Here is a 22,204-nt window from a genome sequence, read left to right as displayed (position 1 = left end):
TACAACGCTGTAGAAATTTATATAGCTTTTAATCGTGCCGCGTGTAGAAACTTTGCAAAACGCTCGGAAAATAATTGCCGATAACGAATCCCGATAATCAATCAGCGATGCATTACCTAGAATTTTATTGCTTTGCTTTGACGAAAGCGACGGCGGTTCCGTGTAATCATATCAGATAGATCGAGGTATCCCAACATGAACAGTGCCAAATCGATGCTAATGTTTATTTGTGTTTAATAAAAAAAAAGTCAAGTCAGTCGGATCCTGAAGAAAGCCGTTTGTTGCTAATTTCAAAAAGTTTTCGTTAGATTTTTCAATCTACCCCTACGAAGCTGCTAGAGAAATTCAATACAGCGCGTCAACGAAATGAAATGACAATCCGTCGTATTTTGTGAAACAAGTAATTGTTGTATATTGATTAAATATCCGAATATATTGCAATTTCGATACATTGTACATCTGTGATCGAGATGGACATGTTCATGACAAATTTCATTGCGTTCCATTCAACATTCTCACGAGTGTGTAACGTGAAACACATCGTAAGGATTCCCGTCAAATGAAGCATTCCCTCGCAATCAAATCAAACGTGTTAGAAGAACGTATAAATAAATATGGTTTTTAACGTAAAATAACATACCAATAATCTCTGACAAAATTGTAAAAGATAATAATTTTCTACATATTCTCCGTTTCTTTTTTTTTATATATAATTTAAAGTAATTTGCAAGGAAAATAAAACAAGGAGGTTGTTATCGCAATTCGAGCTCTCACGCAAAGATGTAAAAATTCCATAAAGAACGACCGTATAATCGATCGAATAAGATACCGCCGGCATAAATTGAAAATTATTGCATTCTCCTAATAATGTTTATTGTCTGGATTACTTTGTTAAGTATTTGTATGATAAGTTGCCTTGTAAAAATGTACCGATTTTACTAAGAAATTAAATGTGTTACTGAAAGAAAAACCATGCACGATTTCTCTTCAACTGTTCTTTATCAACCTCCGGTCTTTTACGTCGGGAATTGGTAAATGGACGGAGCGTAGAAATATAGCCGATTAAGTAGCATAATTGTAAGTACCGATGAATTATATAATTTTCACCGTACTTTCTTTGGATAAGACTGAACATCGTTTGTATAATGCTTGATAATCCCGTTTAGACGTATCGAGATTTATATACGTAAATTAATGTATTTAGGGAAATATAATATATATGTCTAGATCGATAGCAGGAAGCACTTATATCATACTGTGTAAATAGTGAATTTACGAAATCGCATTTTCTAGTTCGACGTAAGCGTTAGTATTAAGATCCTAGCTGATATAGAATTATCTGGAAAGGATATACTTATATATAAATATATAAATATAAAAAATATATATATATATAATAAAAACTGCGACATATATAAAATACGAGAATTCTAAGCTCTTTAAAAATTCTGTTTTCAAATTCCCTGTTAACGCACTTAATAAAGGGATCCTAGATATTTCTGCTATTTGTTATCACCTTTTGATATATTTCTGTTTTTAAATCTTTATCATTCTCATAAAACAATATTTGATATCGATTTGTAATTTTTGTGTACGCTATTTTTGATCACGTGAAAATACTTTTCCTAAATGTATATTTTGTTTTTAATAGAAAGAATGATCTAAATTTTCCATTCACGTTCCACAGTTTTAGCACAGTTAGCCGCCTGATTCTAAATTTTATTTATGTCACATGCAATTAGTGCATGATATTCAAACTGAACGGAATATCATTAATTTGAACTGAAATGTTGATAGCCACATTCAGTGGAAAATTAAGCGATTGTAAATACGAGTCATAAATATTTAAACTAAGTATAATTTATTGCAATTTAATGCAATGAGCACATGTAGAAACTGTTACAAAATCACGATGAAACAAATAGTGAAAGATTTTGCAACAACTTTACCTACAGTTGAAGTAACTTCATCCACAGCTGATAACAATATGTTGTTATCATTAATATGTTGTTATATGTTGTAATATGTTGTTATTATTAATCGTAAGTTTAAAAAAATCTTAATTTAATTGCGAGCAATGTATAGCGACATCTTCATAAAGTATTTACGGTTTTATTTCCATGCAATAATGATTTTATTATTATCAAATTAATATTTGATGAATTCAAACAAAATGATCATATGCAATAAACAATTGAATGTTTTAAGTTAGAGAATGCAGTATTTATCTTACAATTTACAATTATTTTTTGTCATACACATTTATACGATAATATTTTTTTGTTTCTATATAATTGTTTTCGAGTTGTTAGATTATTGGATATTAATTATATATACTTCTTTTTTTTTAATGACAAAGATTGTTATAAGATTAGTGATTTGCATATAATATTCACTTACTATTACTGCTAAAATATTTTTATTTATTAAAGTCGTTTACATAAAACTAACGCAATTATTATTATATATGTTAAGATTCCCTTCAAAAATCAAATCACATAGAATATTTCATTGTAAAAATAATAATTATAGATTTATAATTATAAAATCGTAGTTAACATTCAGAGTTAATTGAAAGCTAGATCCGTACTATAATTATTCGCGTACTATAATTCTCAAGTTTTAAGCAAGCTATAAATTCACGTTGATAATATTGGAAGTCGATTTGTCTAAATCTTTGTTTGAAATAATAACAGTGCTCGATTACAAACAGTATATGCCGCAGTGCGCGATTGTCAAACTTTTCGCAGGCAGAGTATAAATGATTTTCAATATTAAAATACAGTAACAAAGGTATTATCCATTATATATTCTATTTTATATTAGAAAATTCATCCTTTAATTCCTTAGTTTATTATAGTCTATTGAAACCTGCCTATAGACGGTTATCTGCAGCTGCTATTACAGACAAGACATTTTTTTCACTGCTTTAACAAGAAAATTGTTAATATATTGCGAACTACTTGCATAATTTATAAATTATTATGTTTTGTCCATACCTGGTGAAAAAGAAAGATTAGACGTCTATCTATATCGTTGGCAATTATAGAAAAAAAATCCATCGGAATGCTAAACCGGGTAAAATTTGTCACACTCATCCGTTGTTCTTTTGATTATCTATATCCCGCAAATGATTAGATAACAGTTCCCACTTGGACGCCCATGGAGGCTTGTCCAGTCCTTGAGTGTTAACTTCCTCTATCAAGTTCATCAGGCGAACAAAGAATTCGTTAAGCTTACCAGCGGTGCCGCGTCGCAGTTTCTGGAAATGTTTACCTAAAACACAAGTTTTAACGATGTCAGAAAATGTCACGCTATATTTTTCTATTGGGATTAATCGATTCGATAGCGATAGAGTGACAAAAGTTTATATGAATTTATGCCCTTTACTGTCGTGACATGACACTATGATTATTGATGCTGAAATATAAATAGGATAAAGGCGGCACTGTGTGAGGCACTGTGTGAAGCAAATCGATATTTCTGGGGATCGCGATATGACGCAAATGAGGTATAGAACTGATGGAACAGGACAGGGCGCAATTATATCGAGTGTCTTTAAACATCTTTAAGCAAATATTGGACTTTGGACTTTTTTGAAGATTACATAATCCTAATTATATATAACTTTGCATTATTTAATATTTATCGTGTTATCTAATAAAGCAACTGTTAATTAGAAATTACAATCAATTAAAATATTTACATACTTGGTGGGTGAAAACAATTTTTGATCCAAATTTTTTGCTGCGTCAGTGCCGCTATTAGCCTTTTGGTAATTAAACTCTGACTTTCAGCTGTCACAGGCCTTAAGCGAGTAACGAATCGCAAAAGGTATTCTAATAAATATCTTGCATAGACGGGTAACTTTCCAAGGCATCGCTGCGGCTTCGAACTCCACGCGACAATGTAACTGAGGCTGTCAACATCAAGAAGGGGATGTTTAAGATTTTCCAACCATTCGAACAGTAATGTCGATAATAACTCCAAATCAGTTTCCAATTCTAATCGCTGCCAAGCAGTACATCGATGATTCAAGTCAATCTGAAAAGATATTTTCAATTTTTTTAATATTGACACTAATATGTTTATTATAACAACACATAGCGTTATCAATATATTATTACGTTATTACGTTTTTAAAAGAAAATATCAGCCAAATTGTTATTACACTTTACTATTTGCAGTTAAGATTTACATAATTTACTAAAATTGTGTATTATTACGTTATATTTTTTCAACAAACAAATCACTCTATGCCTCGCAAACCAAGAATGAAGACATTTCTATTTTTCTTTTAAAATTTTGGTTATTATTTTCCAACATATTCGAATCGATTTACTGTAGATACATTGTAAATGATATGTTGTATATATGAATAATAATTGCATCTTTAACTGAACTAGAATTAATATTTGCGACTTTATTACAGTTTTAAAAATAGAATTACACATAATACGTGTTACACACATAGTATATCCGCGATGTACACTAAATTGATTCATTTCATGAGCATGTAGATCATGCTGTACACGCGATTCTAGGGCTAGTTATTATAAGCGTAGACATTCAAGCAATTGCATATAGCTCGAAGAAACTGAATGAACGTTCTTATGTACATGCGTAGGGTAATTATAATGCACACGCTTATAATCGTTGTACATACATTGTAAAATTACTCCATTGTTTTAGTTAAGTTAACAATATGTTTTGAGTTATGAAGTGACGGCCTATAGAAATGGTTAATAGGTATAATGACTCAAATTGAATCCAATTTGACATTACGAATTTAACAGTGCAGTATATAAAAACATTTTCCTTGTACATTAAGTATGTAAAATGCACCTGATAATTCTGCAAACGTTTCTTTATGATATCAGGAAGTGAGGCGCTATCTCTGATGAGCGCTTTGATAGCTTCTTCGGCAGTCACCTTTTCGTAATCATTGCGGGAGACGTGCCTTAAGTCCATGTGCGACTGAATTTCCTTGTAACAGTCGTTATCAAGCAGATCCTGATCGTGAATGCCATCGCCTAGGACGTCATCCACGCAAGTGTCGTCCAGACCTGTCGCAGAATAAGATCCTCTTGTCAGATATATACCCACTGTTTTAGCGAGGTATCGTCGATATAGGCGTGGAGTTAAGGATATCGACCAATCTACAGTTGAATTTATCAATAGTAATACCTGGAAATGTGGAGTCGCAGGAAGGAGTATCCGGTGACATGCAAAATACATCGCTCAATCTTCCTATATCATCGCAGGTACCTCGGGACGATCCCTGACTACTGCTGCACGCTTTTGTGAAAGCTAAAATATATACTTTTTTTATAGATATAAATGCATATAATGTCTCAAGATATATTTAGTAAATCAGTTAAGAAATATACTTGAAAAATATCAAAATCTTACAAAATATTTACTTTATATTTAATCAAAAAAAGGATTAGAATTGTGAACATTACATGTACAGATATATATCTACATTAATCAATAGAAATTATACGTGTGAATCAAAAGTTGTGGAATTTTGACAAGTAATTCAATTATTTAATTCAGGAACGGATGAAAATTAATTGGATATCATAGAGAGAGAATTGCTTAATTATTACATTGCATGTAATACTTCTCACTTGAGTATTCGTAGGAGTCCGTGAGGGATTCCGCCCAGGAATAGGAGTGCCGCATATTACCCTTGCTGTCACGGAATTTCTCCAATACGTGGCAAATGAACTTTTGCGTAAAAGGTACGTTGGAAACCGTGTATGCAATCTCGGAAGGCGAATTGTCTTCCTGACAGTCGCAGAGCTGTAGTATTCGCTCGCAAATAATAAAAACGATCTAAGAAATACATAGTTATTATAATTAAATCAAGCAGCTACAATTTTATGTACACTTTTGTTTATGTAATAATACAACAGAATTGTAACTATTAAAGAGAGATAAATAAAATTACACATTAAAACAAGTTTAAAATAAATCGAAGATATCTCTTTATTATACTCTTTACTTAGTTGTATTTTTATTCTTCAAAAATCAAATTTCAAGAACTTAATTCCGACATCATATTTATTAATAAGAATTGCAAATAAAAACATGGAGAACGTATAGATTCAATTTTATCCATAACTAAATTAAATTTAAAGAAAATTAATTAAGTGATTATTTAATTATAGATATAAAAGAATTACAAGATTTAATAAAATAATCTAACATTACATAAGTAAATTGTGAAAAAAGAAACAGAATGCCCCGCACTTTTGGAATGTGCTTGAAGGTGCGCTGCTCATATCCGTGTAACATGTTGTATTGCTTTTTCAGGTACGATTGAAGGCTATAGGGCTTGCGATCCCCCGTTGTACTGTACAAAGAGAATACTATCATTTGCGGAAGCACGACGTGCTCGAATTCTTGGATGCAAATTATTTGCCCGCGCGTTTGTATGGCGGAGGGACGCTTCATGCGGACAAATCTAATGGCATCGTTTGCTCTTACACGAAGACTGTAAATAAGGTAGCACGCTATCAGAACGCCAGTTCTACCGAGACCTGAAAATAAAATACTTTCGGCATATTGTTTTGCTGTCGGCTTAATTGCTGACTCATTAATCAGATGACAAGCAAGCAAGCAAGCAAAGTATATATAAAATAAGTATAGGGATCGTAGCGCAAATAAAAGATTACTCTTGATTATAATAACTCAGTAATGTTATGTATAATTGTCTAAAAAGCGAATTAATTGTAAAAGTGTTTCTAACGATGTTTGATAACATTTATCATGGAAATGAAGAGAAGCGATCGCAATTTAAGATTACGTGTAAGATTTTAGTATAAGTATATTTTACGTAAGATTTTAGTATAAGATATGAAATAGAATGAAGGAAGCGCACACACTAACTATAATCGAAAGCATTCTTCGCATTTTAGATTCCCAGAATAGAAAGAACAGTCACGTTAGATAATCGAACAATCGTGTTAGTGATAAAACATTAGTTTATCAACTCAAAAAGTTTTACATTAATAAATGTCGCAACTGAAAACAGAAATGTCAATTGTAGTCTTACAAAAAACGAAAATTTGTACTCTGCATATATGGTATATTTGATAGATGATATCTGACTGACGTTAACAATACTCGGATCTATACGTTTTCCTTCTATAATTAAGTCACGTAGCATGCACACAAGACGTTTCTGGAGTTGCAGAGTAAGCTGATCAATCCAACTGACCGCGATAAATCCTGTAATTTAACTTTCCTAATCGCGCTTGTTATATTCACCTTGTTATCTAAATCCTTCTGCTACATCTGATCTAATCTTATCAATTTTCATCAATCATGAAAATACTAGAATTACAATTAATAATAATATATCATACTTGTCTCTTATTCTGTTTTTGACAGTCAAATTCAAGAAGACGTAATTATACATATATGACTAATTAATTCTCTGAGAGAAATTAGAATTTTTAGCAATCTTTGCAATTTTATTCCATACATATGACTTTTTATATAAACCAGTATTAATTTTTTTTACAAGTGATTGTGAACTTGCGATAGTTTCAAAGTAGCCATTATGAAGAAACTGATCGATCGATCAGAATAGATAGCCAACCCCGCATGTGTCCTTAAACGCCGCTTTGAATAATAATGGATTTCTATAGCATAAAATTCACCTTTCAATTATTGTCTTATATAATCGATTATTGTCGATTATATCTTTAAAATTTGTATCTTTTATATTTTAATACACTAATATTTAATTAAAAATATCGAATTAATATTTGATAGAGAAAAAGTACAAAATATACAGGTTATTTAAAAAAGAATAAAATACAAAATAAAAGACAAAATATTAAAAAAAATTGGTTATACATCAATTTATATAATGTTAACTTTACTTCGTTATTTGATAAAAACTTTACAACTTTAGCTTAACCAAGCAGCATAAAACTTATAATCAAGTAACATAAAAAATCATTACTTAATGTATACAGAGACAGACAATTCCATTTAGATAACAATTTCTACATGTATAATCCAGCACAAGAAGATTATCCATTTATTTGTTACGGCCTCGTGATTATATCTCTAACTTCCAGCACACAATAATTTCACAATTACATTCCGATGTAGCCTTCCACATATCGAAATGGATATTTTCTTTATCACATACATTATTTAAAAGTATACAATGTATACATATCGTCCTCTAAAAATATAACTATTACGTTGGAAATCGCTTATCGCTTCACCCGTATTTTATGCTTTAATGAAGTGGAACTCCCTGGCGACGCGACGCGGCAACGTCCGTGAAGCTAATAAATTATGTTAAGTATAGAACGCAAATTTACTTTATTGTCTTTAATGTAATTGCCAATAGTTATACTTTAACCAAATTACGTAATTATATTATATAAATCATGCAATAACTAGCACTGGTTTTCTCATAAATCAAATTCTTTTTAACCAAATAATTATTCAACAATTATTGAGACGTAGAGTTTCATCATATTTGAAGAAATAATTTAAATATTGATTACTTAGTAAAAAATTGTTTATTTATAACAAGGAAGTTTTAAATCTTTTTATTAGTAATGTAATTCTTAAAATAGCATTTGTGTGTTAAGCGGATAATGCAAAGCATAAAACAATTAACGCAAAATACTGAACACATTATATCACACATATTATTAACTTGTAAATTAAATTTTACCGTGCATTACTTGAGATTAGTCTTTCCTGCCTCTGGTATTTGATAAAAGTTATTCGCGTGTGCAGCGTAAAGATCCGAATGTACGGTACCGATATATGTATATACGTCAGTCGATTTGTATGCATGCAATGCAGCACGATAATATCATACACGATAAATTCTCTTTAATTATTGCTTAAATCGATACGTTTGAAACTTACAGATCCGCTATAAAGATGCGCATACAAGCTATTTAACAAAAATTTTAGTAAAATTAACGTAGAAAATTGGTAAATAAATAGCAAAAATATAGCGGTCAATAAAATCTAAGATATTTAACAACTTTTAATAAATAATAAAGAGAAGATATTAATAAGTTTTAAGCTAAGTAATAAATATGGAAAAATATGTTATATAATTGTTACTTTTAAGAAAAGTATATCATTTTGCTTAATATTGAATATTATGTATTTGGACTATAAATATATTGTTATTTTTAAGGATAATATTTTATAACATCATATTACAACATATATTATATAGTACATACATTATAACATACATTTTTTGTTAATACAAATTTTTGAAAAATATTTTTAAATATATCAATAATATGCAAAAGGATCTAATTGTAAGTAACAATCATACGAGAATCACGATTAAATGACATTAAATAGATGTAATAAATTAGAGAAATATGTATCCTCAAATAAAGGAATTGAATAAGATTTTTCGCAATCCTGAATCTAAAAAAAAAAGGATGTTTCCGTGACTAATTTATGCATCCACATCTCACATGATCATACATTCAAAAAGCCATGATAGCTGCAGGGGATGCAATTGGGTCAAGTGCATTGCACGAAAAATCGATTTACCGGCATGACAGTGAATGGCCACTCTTCCTTCTTGCACGGCGAAGGCCACAACCTTGACCATGTCCAAAAGCTTTCCCATCGTGGCGCTACCATAATCCTTCAGGGCGAAGTTATAATAATAAACTACAACAAAGATTTTCACGTGATCGGTATTTGAAAGACAGCTTGATGCCTAAAACTTTCCTGTGGTAGAGGGAATACGAGCGGCAAGCAAAACGTTATTTCGGAACTTTTCTTTCTACTTATAGATATACGCTTTTGCTGCATTGCATGTTATATTGTGAACCTCTTCGATCTAACTGGTGGTTGTTAGGATTGGGGGAGAAATGCTCCCACATCACGATTCTACATGCGTTTAGCACAAGGACAAACTATTCTTGCTAATTTAAAAGTAAAATTCGTCGCCGTTTTATTTCTCCGTCATTCTTATATATAATCTATATATTATCATATAAATGCGAAATGCGATACAATAAGATTGATTTGAGTAAATAACTTTTTAAATGTTACATTTGTTATATGTATGATAGCATGAACGATTTTTGTTGAAGTATTAATATTGCTTCAACTTATCCACCAGTAGCAAAGAATATTAAAAATAAATGTAATATTAATTAAAGGGTTTAAGAAAATGATTAAATTATAAGTTAAAACTTTCTACGTTTGTGATTTGTTTTTATTCCAAAGATATATTTTAAGAAACAAAATCAATACTTTTCTTTATTTATTCTTAATGAGCAATGAGTTTATGGCAATTAATGAAATTGTACATAGAAAAAGAGAAGTGTCAAATCAAGATTTATAAACAGTACGCCAGGAATCTGTAATCTTATAAGAATTTTAACTTTTTATTTCAACTTTTTTTTTTTTATTATTAGTTGAACTGTATAAATGACTTCATTCAAGCAAATTTTCTTTGTTTATAAACACAATATCTCAAGATTATAAATTCTTGCGTATACCTATACCTATACGAGTATATAAGTCTTCATTTGACACTTTTCTTGTGTAAACGGATTTTTTAATAAGCGTTTTACTTACTGCCGTTTTTCATAAAAATGTTAGGATCATATGTAAAGCCGCTCTCTTCTAGTTGACCACCGCAACTCGCGTGTTCGCCAGGTGTCTGCAGGTTTATTATGGTTTTTATACTCCATCCTTGGAATTGGGCAATTATATCTTTCTTTATTATCATCGCGGTATTGGGTCGTGCCATCGCAAGGACATCGTCAGTCACCCTAAAATATTTAAATGATTAAACAATTTAGATCGAAAACTGATACAATTTTCTGATTACTTACTCTGACTAATTATTTATACTGATGCAGTGGAACGCATATTAATATGTCAAATGTATGTTTGATCTAAATAAAATTTTCTGTTGTAATTGAGCGATACTCCGACAGAATGTCAATAAGAAAATGTCTCTGATACACAGTATGCGCCTTTAAGTCGATACAAATTATCGAACGACTTATAAATATTGCCGAATGATATTAGAATAGAGTTCAGAACTATATAAGTGAATGAATACATGTATATCTAATGATATTATAGTTAGTTACTGTTAGCAAATCTATATGGCAGTTGATATAATTGATACTCGTTAAATATATAATATTACACGTTTCGTTATTTTTATGTTTTAAACGAAGCATTATTTAAAGTTATTTTACTATTAATTTATTAAGAAGCAGTGGCCATACTTTGGTCGACAAAATTTTATTTTTGCTTGTTAATCACCAGTAATAATAATAATATTATTATTATTTTCTTCTTATTTTTATCATTGTATTAAAATTCAACAAATGGTTGTAGCGCTCACCAATGCGAAAAGATGTTCTGTATTGCCATGTGAACAGCCGGCCAGGCCTTTGGATTCTCATATTTGCATCTGGACCCGCCGCAAAAAATGGCACACTGTATAGCCTGCGGTGTGAATCTTCGCAAGTTTTCCGAAAATTTATTATATCCCGCTTGAACCTCGCACGCGTCTGTTTGCCCTCCTTGAAGTCCCGCCGGGACCAACGAGCTTACATCCATTCTACAATCGAGTGACAGAATTGATCCGTTTCACTTAACAAAAATTTAGAAGTTACGAAATCTATAAAAAATTTTTTAATTTTTAAGAAAAGGAATTTTTAATTTTAATTTTAAGTCTACAGCATTTTTATATTATGTATTTTTGACGTAATAAATAACAATTTGTGTCGATATGTCATTCTGAATGCATTTTATCTAACATGAAGTTACAATATATTCTTATGTAAAATTATATAATTAAATGTAATAAAAGTAGTGAAATTTTTATGACAGTTTGAAGGAAAAAATGTTTTTAGTTAGACGCGAGCACGAAGCAATATATTATAATAAGCAATATACATTTGTGAAAATATTCACGCGCTCCTCATCCATCTCATAGCCACGCACGAGAATAACGATCGTTTTTATTAATCACTCTTATTTATCAACTATTAATTCACGGATTTAACACACGAATTTAATGTGCTGGTGAAAAAAGAAAAAAAAGCAGTTAACGCGGTAGGCTAAGCGCATAGCGACTGGCAGTTCCGCTACCATAACGTTGCTTTATCTATTATCGAATCGCAAGAGGTGCGCCTGCGTCAGGCATGGTGGTAAATCATATTGTCATTCTTCTATGTACGGCGTTCGTACGAATATTCAAGTCTGCAAGCGTGTAATTTAACACACGTCAAGGTACATTGAGGTGCAATGACCTTTCGGTATGACATTATAAAGTGGGATTAAGATTGCATGTTAATACTCTATTTCTCTTTCAGTTTTTTAGGTACGTTAAGAAGAATCTTTTGTTAATTGAAATCATTCAGTTTTTACTTCGCCAGAATAATTAAAAGATAACTTAAATTTGCAGTTTAACTTTACTTTTAATGAAAAAATTATATATAATTGTCATTAACATCATTTTAGGACATCATTATAATGTGCATTAAATAAAATTTAGAAAAGAATTCGATCTATCATATATTGTATATGTTTATTCATATATTTGTTATCGTATAAATAGTAATTATTAATAGTAGCAATTAGCAATAAGGTTTCGCTTGATAGAAACCAAGAGTGCATTTTATAAAACCTACGTGTATTGCAAATCGCAATCGCGGTATACCTATCGTGAATGTTTCTGATCAATTTTTCTTCCATTTGATTTATTGGCTCACACTAAAAAGCTTCGTCTGTTTTCTCGCGCATTAAATATTTGCTTTAAAAGTTTCGGAAAGTGCAGCAGCGATCAAAGCTTTTAAAATTATAAGACACATAGCTATTCAATAAATTTATTAACGACAATTTTTATTTAATATTGTATACATACAAGTGTAAATAACTTCTGTACAACTTTAACGATAAATTCTATTGATATTTAAATTTTATATTTGTACTGAATAACTTTTACTTCGCCAGAATAATTAAAGGGATAACTTAAATTTGCAGTTTAACTTTACTTTTAATGAAAGTCAAAACTTTAAACTTCTTTATTGTTGGAAAGAAATAAATGTGTATATAGCGCTATTTAATATTGTACATGTATAACGTACGTAAGTATATAACTTCTATGTATAACTTGCTGTGTGGGGAGTTACAGAAAATAGCTTTAACGACGCGACTTATCGACTGTTACCGCGACTTCGTCCGAAAATGACCCGCTTTATCTTAAGAGTAGTTACTGCATGAGGTTCTTCAGTGGCTGCGTTCCGATATTCACTGCAAGTACTGAAAATCTATAGTTTACGTAACATACACTATAGATTTTCAGTACTGACAGTGAATATCGGAACGCAGCCAGTGAAAGCTGTATTCCGCGCGAGTTTCAAACACCAATTGTTAACATATGCGAAAAATCAGTATTGTAATAAAAATATTATGACTGTATGTCAATCGATAATGTTTGTTCATATTCATTAACGGAAATAACTCTGATGTTACAATTTGGTTCGCCGGGTAAAGAGTATATTAGACATAATAATCTATATTGACGATCTATTTTACCGATCTTGTAAATCCTTCTTTTTCCCCGTTACTTTTGCTCCCCGAGAACGGAGCTCTTTTTTTAATTTTTCCACAGACCACTTTGGCGTATTTTTCGCCACTCATTATTATCACAATTCTTTTTTATTCTTTCGCTGCTTTGAAATTTGCGCCGTTAGCTACCAGGCACAGTGGCTCCCCTGTGCGGGAGCAAAAGTTAGTGAAGAAGCTCATTGGCCGCTACACGGTATGGCGCTGAAACCAGTGAGAAATGCTGGTCTCGTCTCAACCCGGACCTTTGGCTATCTGTCTATTAATCTGTGGTATAGTGTATATGTATAGTATCGAGTTCTATGCCATGGTACTATAGTGATGGACGTGGGCCGAGATGAACGGCTGCTGCCACGGCGTCACCGTATATAACGGCGGAATCATGGCTCGTCAGGTTTAGGCAAGATTTAGATAAGATTAATTGAGTATTATCAAAATCGTACGGACTCCCCGAGTGTTTCGGCCCAGGCGTAGTCGTCGGTGCTAAAACGAGGACGTGAGATGTCCGGCTTTGACGAGAATCCCTTCGGGGAGCCTACGATTAACGATCCCTTCTCGGTGAGTAGCGTTTTACTCTCATGTGCGTGACAGTGATAGAAGCGAAACACACGCAGCTCCGTGCTCCGTGCTCCAATATTGCTCGCGTATCTGTCAAAAATTCCCCGAGCCGTAAATCGTGCCCAGCCCTGCCGATATTCCGCGCTCGCGAAGGATTTAATCGCGACCTATCGAGTGATTTTTTTTTTACGTCAATAACCAAAACTTGCGACACTCGACCGAAGATTTATCGGACGTGTCATTCTAATGTCGGCATATAATCCGCTTGCATTGACAATCCTCTTTTCTTATTATCATATGACGCCGATGGCTTATTATAAAATCTAATTGCCTGAATATATATAACTGTATGTTTTATCCGTATGCCATACATATTTAATGATATCACTATATTTTGCGTGCAATTTTGTGACGCTGCAATAAAGTATAATGTCTCCATATTTGTTCCTTTTCGCATTTGATTATAGTTTGATTTTGTAATCCCACTTCAAAAGTACGATTCGAATAAAATGCAATTTTTAATAATAATTTGCTGGAATGTGTATGCATATATACATATATTTCTTTGTGTCACATTAAAATGACACAGTTATATATCTATAAGAACAAAAGAGAAGATAAGATAAGAAATTCTATGAAGAGATTAAAAATGGAATGTCAATGGATATTGACACATGTAACATATGTAATAGGATCCTGCGATACGAAGAGCAGTAACCTCTACACCGGCTAGCAGAGGTCTTGAGGATTACAATCCTTTCGCTGAGCAAGGTACTCAAGGAACTACACAAGTCAGAGGAGCAGTAAATCCGCCCATCTATGGCGGAGTCGGTGCAACGCAGCAACCCGCTACGCTTCAACCTTCTAATCAAGAAGCACCTCCTCCGGCGTACGCTCGTACTCCCCAGCAAACAGTCAATGCGGCGCTTGGAAGCACCATGTCACCTCCGTCAAATGTAAATTTATATTGAATATTTATTTGAATGTGTTTCACGTATCTGTGGAGCACGTGAATTTGTTAAGATCAGATAAGAGAAATTATTCTAATATACATTTTAGCAACAAGTGGAACCGGAATGGAAAACCAGGGCGGAAGAGGAATTGAGAAATACCCCGTATTATCGTTAGTACATATCATCTATACTTTACAATTTTTAATATCAAATAAAATTGCTTTACACAATTATTTATTGGTGCTTTAGCGAGACGAAATAATTGGCCGCCGTTACCAGACAAGTGCTGTTTTCAGCCATGCTTCTATCAAGATATTGACGTGGAAATTCATACCGATTTTCAAAAAACAGTGAGGCAATTATATTACCTCTGGATGTGTAAGTTTAATTGTAGACGATATTATATTTATTAAGGAGGGTGGTTACTCATATCAATTTGATAAGAATTAATTCAAATTTATGGAAAATATTCGTTTATGGAAATCTGTCGTCCATCCCAAAGTTGAAGATAATTGTCTGCATGGTTTGTCGAGTAATTAATTATTGAAGTTATATTCTTGTCTCTCTCTCTCTTATACACGGGCGACACAGCAAAAATGTTACCTAACCTGTAACGTAACTCTCGAAAGCATATTAAAAATGATAAGAATTTAATGAAAATAGGTGCAAATAATTCTTTACATATTTAGGAAGAACTTTCCCGAAGACTGAAATAATTCGTCTTTGGCTGCGGTTCACTTAACGCTACAAATGCTTTGGAGCGTTCTTCTTCTCCTTCTTTCTTCATTGAAAGAAAAGAGAAGAGGAATGCTTCGAAGCATTTGTAGCGTCAAGTGGACCGCAGCCTTATAGGGCGTGTTCCGATATTCACTGCCAGTACTGAAAATCTATAGTTACGTGACGCAAACTATATATTTTCAGCATTACCAGTAAAAAAGGAACACGGGGATAGTTATCAAGAAATTGTAAAAATAAAACAGGACCACATTTATTATTTCCACATTTCAACGTGGATAATAACGTATTTGGGTTTCAATTGTATAAACAACTCTTTTTAGACCTTAAGAAACAGGAATTGAATGCATTCCATATATTTATTTGCTAAAGTTCGTTCATTTCACGCGACGAAAATCTAATCTACATGCTTTCCCCCTGCCGCGCCGCCTGCCCCGCAACGGGACGCTGACCAACCTCCTTAAATGTTATATATGGATTATATATTTATTTAATAATATTGTTTACAGTTCACGGCTCTGTTCTGCTGTTGAATGTAATTGGAGGCTTCGTCTTGATGCTCTGTGGCGAGGGTTTCTCGACATTCGGCCTGGCTATCTTGTATCTCATACTCTTCACTCCATTCTCCTTCATGTGCTGGTTTAGACCAGCGTACAGGGCTTTCAAGTAAATCCACTTAACATTTCAGAAATCAGGAGTGAAATTAAGGATTAGAAATTATTTTAATTAATTTTAATTATTAATTATTAATTAATTTTAATTATTTTAATTTTTCAGGAACGACAGCTCTTTCAATTTTATGGTCTTTTTCTTCGTCTTCTTCTTTCAACTAATCGTCACCGGTATCCAGGCTATAGGTATTCCTGGTGCTGGAACTTGGTAATATATTTGTATTACTATATTGTTATTGCACACTTTAATTTTTTATGCACGATGTGCAAGCACTTGTATGTTAATACAAATTGTATATTTTTATTTTTTAGTGGCATAATTACCGCAGTTAGAATGTTTGACTCATCGGCCAAAGGTATTTTCGTCGGTCTTCTTATGCTCTTCGTCGCTATTTGTTTTCTTCTTGCGGCAGGTGGTGATCTCTTACTGCTTTCTAAGGTACATAGTACATACATATAGACTAAGATTTAAAAAAGTGAAGATTAATATATTGATCTCAAGTAAACTAAAATGAGATTATTTATTTTCAGATCCATCGCATTTATCGTACCTCCGATGCGAGTGTTACAAAGGCGCAGCAAGAGTTCGCTACAACATTTTTGCGAAACGAGCATGTGCAAAACGCCGCGAGCAATGTCGCGGCCAGTGCGGTTCGCACGCAAATGGCTAACGCTAGCCAGCCACGTTACTAAATGATTCTACCATTTATTTGTTCTACGAAAAACACTATGTTCTGGCTTTACATCATTCAGTAAGTGGATAGATCTCATTAGTTCCACTATTTATGGATTATACGATACAATCATAGAAATGCAATGTATTGCAAAAACTTTATTCTTACAATGAAACGTTGCTATGTATGAATTGCATTATACTTCACGATGAAATTTATTCTCTGATGTACGTTATATTATTAACGTTAATTGTACAGTTAACACTGCAAAGAGTATTTCGAAGCATCAACGGATATCCTAAAGAAATCTTTCGAAACTAGTATGTATTTCTTTCCAAGTATAATATTTTATGTTGAAAGAAAAAATTATACTATACACATCTCTATATAAGTTTGATGTATTAGTTTGTATTACTGTTTATCATGTACGTTTATTTATGAGATCTTCAAATTAGGTTACAATGATATAAGCGAGCTATTGATAATATCAGTCATATCGTCATAATTTTATTATTACACAATTGCTTTATATTTACTAGCTTTCATATTTTAGTGGCACAGTCTCATGACAATGTGATCATATTATAAGTTATGAAAGTAATTAAATTTATTCCAAGTTCAAATAACTGCAAGATTTGAATTATAAAACATAATTTGATTCATATTTGTTGAATATGTTAACATAAATGCTAACTTACTTATAAATATTCACAAATAGCTTTCTTATGAACCTGTGAAACCCTGTACATTCCTATTTTTTATGCAATATGTTAAATTATTTTACTGATTGTTGTTTTATATCAAACGGCTTTTATCAAAACAAGGAAGCATGTTAATAGAAAGGAAGATTGAATTTTACTGGAAAGTTTATAAATTTGTATAATAATTTTTTTCAATTAAAGCGTTAACAAATGTTATTTGTTGGAACTGAGATATACGACGATTTATTTGTATTTCTTCACGTATTATAATGGTAATAAATATATATAAACAATACAACTAATACAATTAAAATTTTTAAAAATAATTTTTAAAGATATAATCATAAATATTAGATATAAAATTTTCGATGCGAAATCATCAAATGTGAAGTTTTATGAAGATTATCAAGTCTAACAGATAGTTATCATAAAAATATCATTAATTTAAAAATAAATAATTTTTAATCTCGATTGTGATATATTGGCAAGTTACGTCTTTATATGTATGGTTCCAATTCCTGTAAATTAAGCCTTTTGAGTAAGTCATTTGCTGTAAAAAATATTGAAATATTAGTATCGTATAAAAAATGCTAAAATATTTTATATAATTTATACTACTTCGTAAATTGTCTAATATACCTTTTAAATGATATGTTGCTATTGGATCTGTTGGAAATGGACAACCGGCATCGGAACTATTTAATAGTGTAGTTCCAACCAATTCTGCTGCAGTCACAGCATCAATGACCTCTACTTTAGTTCGGTACATGAGTTTTGCGTGGCCTTCAGCTAATCTGAAAATATCCAATGACGTTATAGATCGCCGATAATTGAAATTGAGTCAGGACAAACAACTTTCGAAAAAGAGAATCTCTCGTCTTATTATTGATGACTAATTTAAATGATTACTTTTTCGTTTTACCTGATAAGACTATCTAAGAGTCGCACTGTCGTTCTCTCAGGCTTTCTATACGGGTCTGATCTATGATGAAGATAAGTTTCACTGAGTATCTTTTTTGCGTCTTCGGTTAGCGTTGGCTTTAATGCACGCACGTGTGCGAAATATTCGCAGAGAGTCTCTTCCGACCATAAGCCCGTTAAATTCAAAGGACCCATATACGCTTCGGAATATCTGTAATATTTCATATGTTTTATTACTATGATCGCAACATCGATTGTGTGAGAGGGAAATGCGGATATTATTACGAATTGTTTTCTTCGTCTTCACAGGCAGCTTTCAAAATGTGAATCGACGTCAATCTGTCCCATTCGGGATTTCTAGTGTCTCTTAGAAGAAGAATCAGATCGAAGCGCGACAAAAGAGGATTTCCCAAGCAGGTTTTCCATTCTTCGCCTGTGAAACATCCACCGTCTGGATTGATGGCTGCAATAACGGAACAGCGGCTGTTTAGCGTGCTCACCATGCCAGCTTTGGCGATGGAGATCGTTTGCTGTTCCATCGCTTCGTGTACAGAGGTTCTATCATGCGAACTCATTGTTATGAACTCGTCCACGCAACACACACCTCCGTCTGCGAGCACTAGAGCTCCGGCTTCTAAATGCCAACCGTCCGAATCCTGTAATATATTTTTCACAGTAGATATCTCATCTTTCTCATTTACAAAATGATCACTTAACTAAAAACGATGAATGAAAATAAAGCATTTAACATGTACTAACTTTGACAGCAGCTGCTGTAAGTCCAGCGGCAGTGCTTCCGACACCGGTTGTAAAGACAGACCGGGTAGTCAGTCGAGACGCAACATGAAGCAATTGTGATTTGCCAGTGCCAGGATCACCGACCAGAAGAAGATGAGGCTCACCTCTTATACGCGTTCCCGTTTCATTAGTTTTCGTCACACCACCGCACAGCACAACGGCCAACGCTAATTTCGCAATATACATCCCATATAACTATCGAAAACCAAAAGAGAAACAGAATGGGTTTATTAAAATTTTTGAGATATATTAATGATATAAATTATAAAATATTACTTTGTGTAATATTTAAGAATATTAAATTTAAATATACTTGTGGACAAATAGAGGCGAGAATATTATCCCTGCCAGATAACGCATTCTCTCGATAATGTTCCCAATACGCTCTAAAAGTGTCTTTTATTTCTCCTGTAGAGAACGTTGCGTCAGTGATTTTCCTGCGTACAGAAATGCTATTTGCCATCAGGAACGTCGTAGCTTCCGCGCGATGGCCAACCTTCAACGTGCCCCATTTTCGTATAACTACTCCACTACAAATATTTTTATATTTATAACTGAAGTTAATCGTTAAATCAAATTTTCTGATTTTATTAATTATAATATTGGTATTTTTTTTCCAAAATTATATATTAATTATAGATACACATTAATAAAATACAAAAATATGTAATTTGTGAACCTGACATCTACATTGTCTCCAGGTTTACATTTGTCAACAAGATCATCCAACAAAACTACTTGCAGACCCACCGAATAGCAACTCCTTGTATCTGTTTTACATTTATCCTGTATACAAAATTGTTGTTCAAGTATATAATATACTTTACATATTTCTAATAGTTAAAATTAAGTTTTCTTCTGTACCTGAATCTTTATTTCCTGGTAATCAGAACAATCGTCTTGTTCTAAAGACGTTGAAGCTGTCACACCTTGAGAACGACATGATTCGCAACTTTTAATATTTCTAAACAATTGTTTTTCCCATTCTAACTATAAGGGAAAAAATTAAGACTTTTCATTACACTAGCTTTAAACTGTAATTTGTTGTTATTTCATGCTTTTTGTTAAACATGAAGTTCACCTACTTTCACTATATTAATATGCTTGCATTTTCTACAGACAAAACGTTTCTTCAATTTCATAACTGTGGGCTGAGACATGCGTACCACAATTCCGGATGTCGAAACTAGCTCACCAATTTTACCCACGTCGATTTTTAATGGTGCTGCGGTAATTCGAATGTGAACCTGCATATAGTATAATAAGGTAAGATCCAGATAAGAATATATTAATATTTATTAACAACAGTATAGAAATTATATATCTGTGTCTATTTAAATATTTACAATAATGTAATATCTTTCTGGTTAATATATTATATAAAAGATAAATTAGATAAAATGTAGATATCACTTTAATTGACATAGACTTCAAGATTTATTCGTCAAAATAAAAATAATCGCTTCTAGTCAAATAACATGCACATAATTCACATGCAATAATAACTGATAAAGTCTCATACCCTGGTCTTTACTATTTGCTGAGTTTTGCATAGTTGTTCCTGAGCTTTTACTGCTGCCTCATTACACAGTGGTAAATAGTGTTTAGGATTACGTAAGATTTTCTGTGCACTCTCTGCATCAGCCTCAAATAATGACACGAAGCTGAAAAGTCATTAATATACGATAAGAACACGATTACGGGATAATTATAACTTTTAATTATTCTTATTGATACATTTAAGAGATTTACGCAGGCAATTATCCTTGGGTCTGTTTTCTATTTCTGAAATGGCTGCACTAGTTCAAAGTTTCCTTCCAATGTGGAGTAAAAAAGATGAACTCTGAACTAGTGCAGCGAGTTCAATGAAGAAAGAAGGAGAAAAAGAACGCTTCAAAGCATTTGTAGCGTCAAGTGGACCGCAGCCTCAATGAGATACATCACACTAGTCTAACCTAGCAAATGCTTGTAAAGACTTACTTTACGTATATCGAATAAAATAAGTGAGCCTCTGTAGCATTTAATATGTCTTCCAAGTCTTTCGTGTGGTGCTTCAAGAGATAATCTTGAAGCATGTTGATATTTTACAATAAAATGTCACTGATCTTTAACTCGAAGATATATCCCAAGATTCCCAAGGCACAACATAAATAACACGTGGTTAGTGGTTATCTTCCCGCCAAACGATCTCAGGTAGTCAGGTAGAGTTGGCTACCAGCTGAGCCGTTGCGACTAACTTCTGTTTCCCTCTCTTTCTCTACAGATATCCCTATCACAAATTTTTACAGGATCCGACTAGTTGAAGTATATACTGAGCTATATTGAAGTATAAATGAATAAAACAATTTTAATAATTGAGATAAATCAGAAAATTAGCATTTCGCTGTGGTAGAAAAATATCTCAGAATTTTTCATACTCTTATATATATAGAATCAGAATTTCTATAAAAATTTTTAGATTTTCTCAGAATTTTACACGAATTGGAACGTTTTTCAAAAAAACAGAATCAAAATAAGAATAAAATATTTCCCGCCAATACATTGCATCATTGTAGAAATCTTAAATAAAT

General features: G+C 32.3%; 3 protein-coding genes across 4 annotated transcripts; 1 reads left to right on the top strand and 2 right to left on the bottom strand.

Annotated features, from left to right (window-relative positions):
- Positions 1–2,437: 2,437 nt before the first annotated feature.
- On the bottom strand, positions 2,438–12,113 carry LOC112459500 (protein tyrosine phosphatase domain-containing protein 1-like). 2 transcript variants are annotated; one of them, XR_003041330.1, is made up of 11 exons: positions 11,950–12,113; positions 11,393–11,611; positions 10,609–10,805; positions 9,568–9,690; positions 6,259–6,548; positions 5,634–5,841; positions 5,188–5,310; positions 4,846–5,066; positions 3,711–4,044; positions 3,000–3,276; positions 2,438–2,924 (listed from the first exon to the last, which is right to left on the bottom strand). XR_003041330.1 is itself a non-coding variant. In XM_025023617.1 (10 exons), the coding sequence occupies exons 2-10, from the start codon at positions 11,608–11,610 to the stop codon at positions 3,095–3,097; spliced, it is 1,896 nt and encodes a 631-aa protein (XP_024879385.1). In that variant the 5' UTR covers position 11,611; positions 11,950–12,113; the 3' UTR covers positions 2,438–3,094. The 2 variants fall into 2 exon arrangements, 1 of the variants encoding a protein (XP_024879385.1); XM_025023617.1 differs by having other exon boundaries at positions 2,438–3,276.
- Positions 12,114–13,927: 1,814 nt separating this feature from the next.
- Positions 13,928–17,704, top strand: LOC112459502 (secretory carrier-associated membrane protein 5B). The gene is made up of 8 exons (XM_025023619.1): positions 13,928–14,181; positions 14,874–15,137; positions 15,241–15,304; positions 15,384–15,512; positions 16,379–16,535; positions 16,647–16,748; positions 16,853–16,979; positions 17,072–17,704. The coding sequence occupies exons 1-8, from the start codon at positions 14,125–14,127 to the stop codon at positions 17,231–17,233; spliced, it is 1,062 nt and encodes a 353-aa protein (XP_024879387.1). The 5' UTR covers positions 13,928–14,124; the 3' UTR covers positions 17,234–17,704.
- Positions 17,705–18,230: 526 nt separating this feature from the next.
- LOC112459501 (DNA helicase MCM9-like) lies at positions 18,231–21,838 on the bottom strand. The gene is made up of 11 exons (XM_025023618.1): positions 21,615–21,838; positions 21,157–21,298; positions 20,720–20,881; positions 20,499–20,624; positions 20,314–20,420; positions 19,948–20,164; positions 19,596–19,829; positions 19,122–19,492; positions 18,838–19,047; positions 18,555–18,709; positions 18,231–18,465 (listed from the first exon to the last, which is right to left on the bottom strand). The coding sequence occupies exons 1-11, from the start codon at positions 21,707–21,709 to the stop codon at positions 18,413–18,415; spliced, it is 1,872 nt and encodes a 623-aa protein (XP_024879386.1). The 5' UTR covers positions 21,710–21,838; the 3' UTR covers positions 18,231–18,412.
- Between the last annotated feature and the right edge of the window lie 366 nt (positions 21,839–22,204).

The sequence above is a fragment of the Temnothorax curvispinosus genome, unplaced genomic scaffold (assembly GCF_003070985.1).
Source record: "Temnothorax curvispinosus isolate PA1 unplaced genomic scaffold, ASM307098v1 QBEX01009885.1, whole genome shotgun sequence".
Lineage (NCBI taxonomy): Eukaryota > Metazoa > Arthropoda > Insecta > Hymenoptera > Formicidae > Temnothorax > Temnothorax curvispinosus.
Note: the sequence above shows the minus strand (reverse complement) of the source record. Positions and strands in the feature narration are given on the sequence as shown.

What these genes read in the sequence shown, in the direction of transcription:
- LOC112459500 (XM_025023617.1), bottom strand. Translation starts at nt 11,610, where the DNA reads ATGGATGTAAGCTCGTTGGTCCCGGCGGGACTTCAAGGAGGGCAAACA. An exon ending in CATTTTTATGAAAAACGGCA is followed by an intron (nt 9,691 to 10,608) that starts GTAAGTAAAACG and finishes TCTTTGTTGTAG; the next exon opens with TTTATTATTATAACTTCGCC. An exon ending in AAATTGTTTTCACCCACCAA is followed by an intron (nt 3,277 to 3,710) that starts GTATGTAAATAT and finishes CTTGTGTTTTAG; the next exon opens with GTAAACATTTCCAGAAACTG.
- LOC112459502 (XM_025023619.1), top strand. Translation starts at nt 14,125, where the DNA reads ATGTCCGGCTTTGACGAGAATCCCTTCGGGGAGCCTACGATTAACGAT. An exon ending in ATTATATTACCTCTGGATGT is followed by an intron (nt 15,513 to 16,378) that starts GTAAGTTTAATT and finishes TATTGTTTACAG; the next exon opens with TTCACGGCTCTGTTCTGCTG. An exon ending in ATCTCTTACTGCTTTCTAAG is followed by an intron (nt 16,980 to 17,071) that starts GTACATAGTACA and finishes ATTTATTTTCAG; the next exon opens with ATCCATCGCATTTATCGTAC.
- LOC112459501 (XM_025023618.1), bottom strand. Translation starts at nt 21,709, where the DNA reads ATGCTTCAAGATTATCTCTTGAAGCACCACACGAAAGACTTGGAAGAC. An exon ending in TTTTATTCGATATACGTAAA is followed by an intron (nt 21,299 to 21,614) that starts GTAAGTCTTTAC and finishes ATGACTTTTCAG; the next exon opens with CTTCGTGTCATTATTTGAGG. An exon ending in TTACAGCAGCTGCTGTCAAA is followed by an intron (nt 19,493 to 19,595) that starts GTTAGTACATGT and finishes AATATATTACAG; the next exon opens with GATTCGGACGGTTGGCATTT.